Below are 13592 nucleotides of genomic sequence, written 5' to 3'. Positions count from 1 at the left end.
CCACTGATGGTCTTGGGTTTTTTAGCTACGTATTCTTTCCATTTCCTTGAACTGAGTTGGTTGGGAGGTGGAATAAGTATGTTACTAACAGTACATGGCAATATAAACAGAGCACCCACCTGGATAAAACAGAACATGCTTTTATTGACTTCATTCTGAAATTCTTAAATTGTGTCATGTGATAATTTTTCAGTCCCATTTCGCCTATGTAACAAGTATTTAGTAGTGATCTCTCCCTACAATCCCATTGTAAAAAACTATTACTCTCTAGCAAAGAAAAAATAAGAAAGCCAAACAGCAGACAAAAGCAGAGACAAGCATCCAAAGCTTTAGGCTTCCCTTTTCTAAGGTACACATTTCTGAAAACCTTACTATTCATAGTATTAGCTTTAAATCCAGGCTGTGGGTGTAATTTCTTTGGAAATATGCAAAACAATGAGAAAAGCTGGGATTCTAGCACCAAAAGATTGTCATATTCAGTCATCAGAATCATTGCACAGGATTATTGTCCTGGCTTCAAGATTAGGATACATATGAAAGTAGTTTAGAAGCATTTATTCCTAGAAATCAGAGATTTAATGCTAACAGGTAAGAACTGCAGAGAATGCAGAAAAGATAAAGAACTACATTCTAGAAAACAGAAGCTTCTGACTTTTGTGCAAACTCATTCATTTATCTTCCCAGGGCATGGCATACAGATGTTTATTAAGCACTTGTTCAAAAAAACCCCACCATAATACACTTAGGTAAATTCTCAAAGACTAAATTAAAATTAGAATTCTGAAAGCTCTATTTGTCAATTTTAGTGATATAGCTGCATCAATCAGCACACTCTAGTAAACAGCACACTATTTCTTTAAAAATTTTTGGAGACATCGAGGCAGCAAGGCACTTACCAAAGATCTTAAAACAAATGCAAAATTATTTTTATCTTTCCTTTGTAGATGGATTTGTTATATGAGCTATGAGATACTCAGATAATTAATATTTTAATGTGCTAATTATGTTGCTATCTGTTTTTACTTGTGCAGTCATAATTAGTAGATAAAACATTTCAGGAACAAAAAATGGAAGATAACAAACATGCTTATTAGAATAGCCATAAGTTTTTTTTAAGTCAAATATATTTTATATAGTCAAGTACTAGACATTAAAAATAAAAATATTTAGCAACAGAAAATCATTAAATATAAAAGATAAATCTAATTTTCTAAACCTTAAATTCCAGTTCTTCTTTCTTGAGTAAGACTTCATAGCTCCAAAATGTCAAGACCATAAGTCCAGAGGTCAACATAGCTATAATGTGAGCGTGGCCATGCCAGGTCCCAGTCACAGCTTTCTCAATATGTCAGGAATGCCACAAGCAGTTCAATGCCTAATTGACAGCCTGATAGAACCATATCATGACCCAGTAGCTGATGAAGTGGCCACACTTTTGAGAGAACTTAATTTTGATTAAACAAGTGTTACAAGTATGAAAATAGTTCTAAATCTCAAACTATGATTCTCTACAAAATATACTTCAACTGTATCTATTACATTCATAATTAATTTGGATCCTGTTAACTTGCTCCCACCACACTAATCATTAGAAAACCTCTAAGAGACCTGAGGATGATTCGTTAAAGACTATCATTCTTTCTAGAATTTAAAGGCCAAATACAGGAACTCAAATCTGAGTTCTAAACCTCGTGGCCCATCAACATAATGACCACCCAGCACAACAAATCTGAAACACAACAATTGAAAATGTGGTATTATTAAATATCAATAGTTTAGCTTGCTTTAGAATTAGTGTTGCCAATATTCAATAACCATAAGGATTAATTAAATTAAATCGATGCAATTATAGGCATATATTTGATTTTTAAAAAATTTTATTTGAAAGGCAGAGTGATAAAGAGAGCTCCCATCAGCCTGGTTCAAACCCCAAATGCCCACAATGGTCAGGGCTGGGCCAGGCCAAGGCTAGGATCTGGGGATAACCTGGGTCTCTCACTTGGGCGGCAAGGTCCTAACTAGTTGAACTTTTATCTGCCATCTCTCAGCGTGTGCATCAGCAAGAAGCCAGAATTGACAGGGGAACTAGGACTTGAACCCCAGCACGCCGAAATGAGACAGGGTGTTCCAAGCAGCATCTTAACCTCTATACCAATACACCAAAGGCCCACTCCTAAATATCAGAATTTTTTTTTTTTTTTTTTTTTTTTTTTTACAGGCAGAGTGGACAGTGAGAGAGAGAGAGAGAGAGAGAGAGAAAGGTCTTCATTTTGCCGTTGGTTCACCCTCCAATAGCTGCCATGGCCGGCGCACCGCACTGATCCGAAGGCAGGAGCCAGGTGCTTCTCCTGGTCTCCCATGCGGGTGCAGGGCCCAAGCACTTGGGCCATCCTCCACTGCACTCCCTGGCCACAGCAGAGAGCTGGCCTGGAAGAGGGGCAACTGGGACAGAATCCGGCGCCCTGACCAGGACTAGAGCCCGGTGTGCCGGCACCGCTAGGCGGAGGATTAGCTTATTGGGCCGTCGCGCTGGCCAATATCAGATTTTGATTTATAATATTCTCTATACAATTTGCATAAATTTCTCCACAAAATGTTTACAAATCTTATCATATTTTTAAATTACCTACAGAATATCTAGTGCTCCATGCTTCAAGAAATTCATATGTGTATTAATCACTTAAGCCATACGAACTTCAAAGATAAAAAATAGTAAACACTTATGTTTTATAGCTTAAAAAATGCAAGGGTATTCAAAAAGTTAATGGAAAAGGAAAGTAAAATTTTGGTGCAAAAAAATTTTGAAGATTCCTCATATTCCAATTTGGTTTTCATTACAACTCTGAGAGAGGTAACACAAGGTTTATTATTTCAGTAGACAACTGATAAAGCTATAATTCAGTGAGTGGCAGAGCCAGGGTTCTAAACCCAAGTTTTCTAAATCAAATGCTCTTTTTAAAAAAAAGATTTATTTATTTTACTTGAGAGGTAGATTTATAGAGGGAGAGAGATAAAGGTCTTCCATCTGCTGGTTCACTCCTCAAATGACCCTTAACGCCCAGAGAAGGGCTGATTCAAACAGGAGCCAGGAGCTTCTTCCAGGTCTCCCACATGGATGCACCCATATGTGATACTGGTGCTGCAGGCAGAGACTTAACTGACCATGCCACGGCCCCAGCTGGCCCCAGCTGGTCCCAGCATATGCTCTTCTCTTTAGGGTTTTCTACAATACCATATTTCCTCTCTCTTATTTGACAATATAAGTGAGATGGTTAATAACAAATGGTAGAGGCAACCACATGACCTAGTGGTTAAGATGCCACTTGAGATGCCCAAATCCTACACTGGAGTGCTCACATTCAAGTCCTAGTTCTATTCCCAAGGCAGCTTCTTGCTGATGTACAGCCCAAGTGGTAGCAGGTGATAGCTGAAGCACTTGAGTCCCTGAAACCCACACAGGAGATCTGCATTAAGTTCCTGGTTCCTAGCTTTATCCTAGCCCATCCCTGACTATTAAGGTATTTGGGGATGAACTAGGGGATGTAACTCTGCCTCTCAAATAAATGTTAAAGATAATAATAAATGATAGATAAGGGCTTCAAAAAGTGACTAGACACTGTTATACAGAGAACTACGTAGCTATTTCAGTGAAAATAAAGCTTTTTATTCTTAGTACACATTTGTTAACTGCATCTCCTCACAAGACTTCTACACACATAATGCTGTAGAAATGGACAAGTTTGATCTCATTTTCTCCATTGAAAATACATTTTCCTCACTTATTCACAGCCTATTTTCTTCATAGCTTGTATCATACCTACAGAGACTTATTCTCTATGTTCACACCAAAATCTTAAAGTTTTATGAGGATAGAGGTTTCATCTGTACAATTCATTAATGGGTACCTAACACTAGGGCACTGCCTAGCACACAGGATATATGTTAGATAAAAATAAACTTCGTGGGGCTGGCGCTGTTGTGTAGGAGGTTAAGCTACTGCACGCAGTGCCAGCATCCTTTATGGGTGCTGGTTCGAACCTAGCTGCTCCACTTCCAATCCAGCTCTCTGCTATGGTCTGGGAAAGCAGCAGAAGACGGCCCAAGGCCTTGGGCCCCTGCACGTATGTGGGAGACCCAGAGGATGCTCCTGGCTCCTGACTTCGGATTGAGGCAGCTCCAGCCGTTGCAGCCAATCGGGGAGTGAACCAGTGGATGGAAAACATCCCTCTCTCTGACTCTCATTTCTCTGTTTAACTCTGACTTTCAAATAAATAAATAAATCTTTAAAAAAAAAAAGAAGCAAACTTCACAACTTTGCAAACTGGGTTTTCTTCAGCATGCAAACCGGGTTAACATAGTACTATAATTTAGGCTACTCAATCAAAGGCCATTTCATCAAATATTTTAGCATACTACTCAAAAAACTATCAAATTTATGGGAAAATAATTCTGAAAGCCAGAATTCTGAGTGACTATTAGTTAAGCATCTTAAGGTCAAATCATATTTCTTTCATTATATCAATTTTCTAAGGGAATTATAAATAAGATTTTATTATAGCATCATGAGAAGTCCAATAATTATAATAATCATTTTCTCTTTACAGGTTTGATAATAGTCTGTTATAGAAACCATGAGCAAATATGATATAAATACTGCCAATAAATATTTTGTGCATTAAAAAATTTGAAATGTCTTAATGTAAATTAGGACCAAAATCATGATTTAGTACATTAAAGGAACAAAGTCATCATGCAAAAACAGATAACAAATTACATCCTTTTCTTACACATCCAAAAATGTTAACTACAAAAACCAAATATGAAATGCAAAAGCAACTATACCTTGCCACACAGAGAAGAAATCTGCTCCAACAACAACATGGAATTCTGTCTCGTGTTGTTTTCTGTCAATCCTCTGTACTAAGGAGTTAAGGAAATCAGGAAGTAGGAACTGCAAAATACTTGTACTCCGTAAAACAAATTTTATCATTTTAATTCTTCACAAGTTGTTTAAATGCACTTACTAAAAAGTTTAACTGGGACCAGCACTGTGGCATAGCAGGTAAAGCTGCTGCCTGCATTGCCGGCATCCCATATGGGCACTGGTTCTAGTCCAGGCTGCTCCACTTCTGATCCAGCTCTGTGCTATGGCCTGGGAAAGCTGTGGAAGATGGCCCAAGTCCTTGGGCTCCTGCACCTGCGTGGGAGACCCAGAAGCTCCTGGCTCCTGGCTTAGGATCAGTGCAACTCTGGCCCTTGCGGCCAATTGGGAAGTGAACCAGTGTTCATAGAAGACCTCTCTGTCTCTCCTTCTCTCTGTGTGCAACTCTTTCAAATAAATAAATCTTTTAAAAAAAGTTTATGGGAATTAATAAACTGTTGGTAAGCAAGAATTTCAAAATTTGTAAATATAAATAACTTTACTTGGAAAAAAAAATTCAAAACCACTCAGTGATTATTAATACTCAAATTACCCAAACTTGAACTCCTCTTTCTTTATGAAATCTCCTCTTCTCATGTTCTCTTCATTTGTGGCACCAGTATCAACACAGGGACCCATCCTACCCTCCACTGGGACTTCTCACTTTCCCTACATCTAACAGGTCATGATTGCTATTACTTTTAAGTTGTTAACAAGTTCTGAATTTTTCCAGAATCTCCAGTCCATGTGCCACTTCTTATGTTCAAGCTCTTATGTTTTTCAAAACCTTACCAGTATAATCGAAAATTTATTTTTTTAAAAATATTTATTTATTTTGGAATATTTATTATTTTGGGCTTCCATAGCCTTGGAAACTCATGACTGGAGCATAGGGAGATTACTGATGCCATAGACAGGAGTGTCAATTGGTAAAGTCAACAACAGGAGTCACTGTGCACTTACTCCTCATGTAGGATCTCTGTCCTTAATGTGCTGTGCATTGAGATTTAATGCTATAACGAGTACTCAAATAATATATTTCACTTTGTGTTTCTATGGGGGTGCAAACTGTTGAAATCTTTACTTAATGCATACTAAACTGATCCTCTGTAAAAAAAAAAAAAAAAAAAAAAAAAGAAAAGAAAAGAAAAGAAACTATCAACTCCCAACTTGACTCTCACTGGGATTAAACATGACAATAGGTCTGATCTGAATTCATCATCATTAAAAAAAATCATCTATTATTTTTCACTTTATGTTTCTGTGTGGGAGCAAACTGTTGAAATCCTTACTTAATGTATACTAAGCTGATCTTCTGTATATTAAGATAATCGAAAATGAATCTTGATGTGAATGGAAGGGGAGAGGGAGTGGGAAAGGGGAGGGTTGTGGGTGGGAGGGACGGTATGGGGGGGAAGCCATAGTAATCCATTATTCGTACTTTGGAAACGTATATTCATTAAATAAAAGTTAAAAAAAAAATATTTATTTATTTTGAAAGTCAGAGTTTCAGAGAGGGAGACACACAAAGAGAGAGATCTTTCATTTGCTGGCTTACTCCCTAGATGGTCACAATGGCCAGAGCTGGGCCAAGTCTAAACCAGGAGCCAGGACCTTCATGTGGGCCTCCCGTGTGGGAGTAGGGACTCAAGCACTTGTACCATCTTCTGCTGCTTTTCCCAGGCTATTAACAGGGAGCTGGATCAGAAGTAAAGCAGCCAGGACAACCTGGCACCCACTTGTGAAGCCAGTGTCACAGGTAGAAGTTTTACCCACTATGCCATAATGCCAGCCCCTAAAATTTACTTCTGATTAAGCTACTTCCTGGTTTATAATTCTTCTATGATTCCTCACCCTCTTTAGGACAGAATTTAACCCAAGTCATAGTATAGGAGGTATTTTAGGATATGGTCCATTGGAAAAGGCACCACAGACTGATTTCTTACCAAAGTTTCCAAAAAAAAAAAAAAAAAAAAAAAAAAAATTCACTTCTTTAGTGATGCTAGAAAACATTTCTCAGCTTTGTGAGCTTCCTCTATGCCTCCAAAATACTATACCTTCTGCAGAAAGGAATTTACAGTAAGACAATAGTGAGTACTCTGGTTTGAGCTGATATAATACAAAGTCATATTTACTGAGAACCTACAGTACACCATGACATAGTGTAGTACCAGAATTTTTCAACAGAAACATTATATGGAGAAAAACATGAAAGTCATGAAGATGCATTCTTGGATTTCAGAAAAAGGGAGATTATCTTTAAAAAGTATTGAAGCACTAACCAGAGTAACAGCAAAGGTAATAAAAGCACATAAAATATACATGTTGGGCTGTTTGGATGGAAGGTGGGAGGGATAAGAGTTTTAAGTATTGCTAGGCTAGGTGAGAGAGAGATCTGGCCTGTGCTCAGAAGGAGAACATTACAACTCCATTAGAAAACCAAGGCTCAATCACTTTCGGATTACTTCCAAAGCCCTACTCACAGCAAATGTTAAAAAATATTGCCTGACAAAAAGATCTCTGTGAGTGAGATCCCAGTGGAAAGAACAGGTCTTCAAAGAAGGAGGTACCTTTCTCTGAAGGGAGGAGAGAACCTCCACTTTGACTATGACCTTGTCTAAACAAGATAAAGAGTCGGAGAACTCAAGGGGCTTCCATAGCCTTGGAAACTCATGACTGGAGCATAGGGAGATTACTGATGCCATAAACAGGAGTGTCAATTGGTAAAGTCAACAACAGGAGTCACTGTGCACTTACTCCTCATGTAGGATCTCTGTCCTTAATGTGCTGTACATTGAGGCTTAATGCTATAATGAGTACTCAAACAGTATATTTCACTTTGTGTTTCTATGGGGGTGCAAACAGTTGAAATCTTTACTTAATGTATACTAAACTGATCCTCTGTAAAAAAAAAAAAAAAAAAAAGAAAGAAATTATCAATTCCCAACTTGACTCTCACTGGGATTAAACATGACAATAGGTCTGATCTGATTTCATCATCATTTAAAAAAAAATCATCTATTATTTTTCACTTTATGTTTCTGTGTGGGAGCAAACTGTTGAAATCCTTACTTAATGTATACTAAGCTGATCTTCTGTATATTAAGATAATCGAAAATGAATCTTGATGTGAATGGAAGGGGAGAGGGAGTGGGAAAGGGGAGGGTTGTGGGTGGGAGGGACGGTATGGGGGGGAAGCCATTGTAATCCATAAGTCGTACTTTGGAAATTTATATTCATTAAATAAAAGATAAAAATAAAAAAAAAATTAAAAAAAATTGCCTGAAAATACTTACCTGGGGAGAAAGATTTCTTATAGGACAAGTATAGGATCCAGAATATGGAAAGAGAGAGAAGTTTCTTTTCTAGCAGCTTCAACAATAAAGAGTCAGGCAGCATAGCTGGACAACAATGCATACAGTGAAGTAAAAATGAAGGCACACTTTAATAGATTTACCTGGCAATATGAGACCGTTATATGCAATACAGAAAATATGATCTAAATGAATATGTAAATAAAGGATACAACTCAAATTCAATGTCTGATAAATAGCAGGAAGGTAGATCCGATAATTTTATCATCTGTACAAATTCTAAAGCAGGGCCATAATAATGGAAAACCTGGGAAAAAAATTAAAATAGTATAAAAACTAAAATTATAAAATTTAAAATTAAAATATTTATAATACTTTAAAAATGATGAATAAAATGAAAACCTGGGAAAGAAATTAAAATTATAATACTATAAAAATTAAAATTATAAAATTTAAAATTAAAATTACAATACTTTAAAAACAATGAATAAAATGAAAATTACAAAATTAGTGATTAATAGTTCAAAATTTTAAACCAGATCTTAAAAATTAACATAGTATATATTATACAAGCCAGACATTTAATTTGCTACAGCAGAATGAAATTCTTCTGCTCCAATTATACCTTTTAAACTAGAGAGAGATGGGTATTTCCTAGTGACCAAAAAGAGCTTTAACAGGAGAAAACGTGCACAAAAAGAGGCAAGGAACAGAAGATTAGAGTTCTAAACTCGTGCTGTTTTTATTCAGGCAACCCACGAGATAAGAGTACTGAATAAATGAGTAACATACCTCTGCAGGTGGGATCTGCAGAGCTAAAAAAGAGAAATAAAAGACACACCAAGAAGAATTTAGGTTCAATGCAATGCTGAGATAAAAAAAAAAAAAATAAGGGGGAGGGGACAGCGCTGTGGTACAGCAGGTTAAAGCCCTGGCCTGAAGCGCCGGCATCCCATATGGGCGCTGGTTCCAGTCCTGGCTGCTTCTCTTCCGATCCAGTTCTCTGCTATAGCTAGGGAAAGCAGTGGAGGACAGCCCAAATCCTTGGGCCCCTGCACCCAAGTGGGAAACCCGCAGGAGACTCCTGGCTTCGGATCGGTGCAGCTCTAGCTGTTGCAGTCATCTGGAGACTGAACCAGCGGATGGAAGACTTCTCTGTCTGTACCTCTCTCTATAACTCTTTCAAATAAATACAATAAATCTTTGAAAAAAAAAAAAAAAACATTCTGGGTTGCCAGCAGTTGCCAATTAACACAGAAAGCTCCAGAGAAATATAATTTTAGCATTTCTTAAGGTAGAGTCTAAAATAAAATTACAATGAGCTAGAAGAATCATTTCAATAGCTGGAGCTGTAGTATTTCATATGTGAGGCAAAGAAAAGAGAATACACCTTGATGAAACTACATAACTTGCAGAAAGCTGCATAATTCTACCATATACAATTATGAACATGTGTATGGATTACGTACAAGGGGTCTTGAAAAAGTTCATGGAAAATGCATGCTTTTTTTAAAGATTTACTTATTTGAATGGCAGAGTTACTGAGACAGAGGTAAACAGGAAGAGAGAAGAGGGATGCGGGGGAAGAGAGAGAGCACACGCAAGTATGTGTGCAAGTTAGCCCTTCCATTACTGGTTCACTTTGCAAATGGCGACAATGTCTGAGGCTAGGCCGGGCCAAAGTCAGTTTCATCCAGGTTCCCACGTGGGTAGCAGGGGCCCACACACCTCAATCATCTCCTGCTGCTTTTCCAGGAGCATTAGCATGGAGCTGGATAGGAAGTGGAGCAGCAGCCAGGACTCAAACCAGTGCCCAAATGGGATACTGGCATGGCAAGTCAGTGGCTTAACTCCCTACATCACAACTCCAGCCCTGGAAAATGTTTACTAAAAAACCCTATGCTAGGGCCAGTGCTGTGGCCTAGTGGGCTGAGCCCCTGCCTATGGCACAAGCAAGCCATATGGGCACTGGTTCATGCCCCAGATACTCCTCTTCCGATCCAGCTCTCTGCTTGTGGCCTGGGAAAACAGTGGAGGATGGTCCAAGTGCCTGGGTCCCTGCATCTGTGTGGGAGACCAGTAAGAAGCTCTTGGCTCCTGGCTTCAGATTGGCCCAGCTCTGGCCACTGTGGCCATTTAGGGAGTGAACCAGTGGGTGGAAAGCCTTTCTCTTTCTTTCCTAGCCCCTCTTTCTCTGTGGTTCTGCCTCAGATGAATAAATTCTTAAAAATTTCAAAAATTTTTGCATGAAAATAATCTTTCAATTCCATTTTCCACAAACTTTCTGAAATACTCTTGTGTGTGTATACATATATAATTAGCATATATTGTGTGTGTATTATAGAGGAGAGAGAGAAAACCTTATATTAATTGAAGATGTTGTACCCTGACATTCTCTTCAACAGTAGAAAAAAACATTCATACAGGAATAGTATATTATCAAGAAAGAGAAGTTGAGGTCATCAATCACATGATTCTAATCTTAGAAAATAATATTATTGTGAAAGATGGACACAGTATGATAAAGTAGAAAAATTCTAAACATTAGGAAATCAGTTTACATGGGGAATTATGCCCTTATTTGTAACACACTTTGATCAGAAACATCAGCCATCAATTTGACACCCTTGTAACTTCATGATCACTATATTGGGAAGGTATAATGGGAAGTATCATTATGCTCTTAAAACTGTATATATAAAATACATGAAATTTGTTCCCTTTTTGTAAATAAAAATTTTTTTTAGTTTTAAAGTGCTGCCATATATAAATAAGTTAATGGTATTAATTATATTCCTAACGTTTCTTTTTTTTTTAAAGCTAACTGACCCTTTTCCTACTTAATATTACATTGTTTTAAGGATTTATTTTATTTTTTATTTGAAAGACAGAGCTACAGAGAAAGGTAGAGACAGAGAGAGAGGTCTTCCATCTGAAGCCAGGAGCTTCTTCCAGGTCTCCCACGCAGGTGCAGGGGCCCAAGGACTTGGGCCATCTTCCACTGCTTTCCCAGGCCATAGCAGAGACCTGGATTGCAAGAGGAGCCGCTGGGACTAGAACCAGCACCCATATGGGATGCTGGCGCTTCAGGCCAAGGTGTTAACCTGCTGCACCACAGCACCAGTCCCATAGTTGTTATATTTTCTAATTACTTGTATTTTAATACTAAATATATGATAAGGGATGAACACATGTAATTCTTAAGTGTATGTCAGGTACTGTCTCAGATAATAATCTCTTCAAGTCATCTAAACTAATTAACTTTGTAAGAGAAAAGTGTTATTATTACCCACATTTCAGAATTAAGTTATACCCAATACTTCATTTGTGACAGTCAGGTTTCAAATCCAGGTCTACCTTCTATCAGTGCCTATCCTCTTCCTGCTCTAACATATTCTCTCCAAACTGAGTCTTAGGAAGATCACAGAGTAAAGTCTAAACCAAAGGTAGTTTCAGGCTTACACTGATGGAAAATTGGCATTACTTTTTTTTTCTAACTCTAAAACAGGTTCACCACTGCTTAATATTGATTTTAATAAAATGAATGCCAGTAAACTTAATCATGTATATTAGTAATATTAACCCAAGATTCAAATGTATTTTACAGGAACAAAAAGATACAAATGGATGACTGCGCAAAAACAAACAAACAAACAAAAAAAACACAATTACCTTTGGCAAAATATTTTTGTCCTTTGATGTCATTTTTTTGGCAAAAAGGAAAGTATTTAAATTATATGCACTAAAGTTCTTCGGTGCAACTCCCTTCAAACAAAATTCAGGAAAACTAATTTCAAATCCAAACTGCAAAGAAATCCAGCGAACACGGTTAACAGCATCATGAACAAACATATAAAAATTAATCCAATTTATTACATGTACAAGTTTAGAGGAAACCCATGTGTAAATTTATTTCTGATGCCTCAGTTTAGTATATGGTTCTACCATTTAGGTACGTATCTTTCCATCTGAACTGAAACATCAGTTTTACAAAAGCTCTCATTGGCCCTTCACCAGCAGCAAGAGTATGTTAGTCCATTTATGCAACCACAGGCCAAAAACCTATTTTGCATTTATTTGTTCAATATCTGGCTTCCTACCAAACTATATAAAGATAGAAACTATTTTATTCACTACTAGATCCTTAGTGCAGTGCCTCATACATATTTAGCCTCAATATATGTTGTTGATGAGATCAATTAGTTCACAAGTAATAACAGTAGGTGTTAACAATAGTAATGGTTCCAACAATAATAATTGCCAACACAGGGTGTTTACTTTGACTTCAAGTTTCAAATGCATATTGTGGAAATATGGACATTAATGTCCTATTCAAAAGAATAAGAGAATCACATGTAAAGGACTCTGCAGATATCTGTCTACAGTCATATGTAAACATACAGATTCAAAAAACATATAGAAGCAACTTTAGCTAATCACAATTTCTACTCTTCCATCTGCTAATATTTCTTTCACATTAAAATCACCTGCAAAAAAAGTTTCATCTGCTAATTTAACCTTCCTGAGATTATAACAGGCCAACTTGTAAATCACTAAGACAGAAGCATCACATGAATTCCTGTCATCTTATTACAGGTTTTAGTAAGCCATTATTAAGGGTGAATTGTAAAGGGAAAAACAGGCGACACTGCCTGTGGTGCTGGCATCCCCTATAGGTGCCAGTTTGAGTCCCGGCTGCTCCACTTCCAGTCCAGCTCCCTGCTAATGTGCCTGGGAAAGCAGCAGAAGATGGTCCAAGTGTTTGGGATCCTGCATCCATGTGAGAGACCAGGAAGAAGCTCCTGGCTCTTGGCTTAGGATAAGCTCAGCTCCAGCCATTTCAGCCGCTTGGGGAATGAACCAGATGGAAGATCTATCTTTCCCTCTCTCTGTTAACTCTTTCAAATAAATAAACCTTAAAAAAATTAAATAAAAGGGCAGGGGGTGGAGTCTAGGGATGGCATTGCAGCCTAGCAGGTTAATCTGCTGCCTGCCCATTCCTGTCCCAGCTGCTGCATTTCCTGTCCAGTTCCCTGCTAAATGCCTGGGAAAGCAGCGAAACATGGCCCAAGTGGTTGATCCACTGCCACTCCCATGGGAGACCTGGAAGAATCTCCAGGTTCTTGGTGAGAGTGAAACAGTAGATGAAAGACCTCTTGATCTCTATCTCTTCTTCTAAGTCTGCCTTTCAAATATGTAAATAAATCTTTAAAAAAAAAAGGTCTATTGATGAACACAAGAAAAAGCTTAAGAACACAATGGTCAACTCATACTTCCATGCCATCCTGAACAAACAATAAAACTGTTGCTTAGTCTACAAAAAATACATAAATTACTAGAAACACTTTTCAGGCTAA

The 13592-nt window shown here is 37.7% G+C and overlaps 1 protein-coding gene across 2 annotated transcripts in view; it reads right to left on the bottom strand.

Moving 5' to 3' along the window:
* Nucleotides 1-13592, bottom strand: part of MTBP (MDM2 binding protein) — an 88771-nt gene that overhangs the window by 65111 nt on the left and 10068 nt on the right. For both annotated transcript variants that reach the window (XM_051844784.2, XM_002710755.5), the window contains exons 8-11: nt 11908-12039; nt 8448-8542; nt 4843-4915; nt 2-119 (exon numbers count right to left, since the gene is read on the bottom strand). In XM_051844784.2, the coding sequence (XP_051700744.2) occupies nt 2-119; nt 4843-4915; nt 8448-8542; nt 11908-12039 (418 nt within the window). The remainder of the gene's footprint in view (nt 1; nt 120-4842; nt 4916-8447; nt 8543-11907; nt 12040-13592) is intronic.

This window comes from Oryctolagus cuniculus, chromosome 6, assembly GCF_964237555.1.
Source record: "Oryctolagus cuniculus chromosome 6, mOryCun1.1, whole genome shotgun sequence".
NCBI classification, from domain to species: domain Eukaryota; kingdom Metazoa; phylum Chordata; class Mammalia; order Lagomorpha; family Leporidae; genus Oryctolagus; species Oryctolagus cuniculus.
The sequence above is the reverse complement of the archived record's forward strand: the minus strand, read 5'-3'. Positions and strand labels throughout refer to the sequence as shown.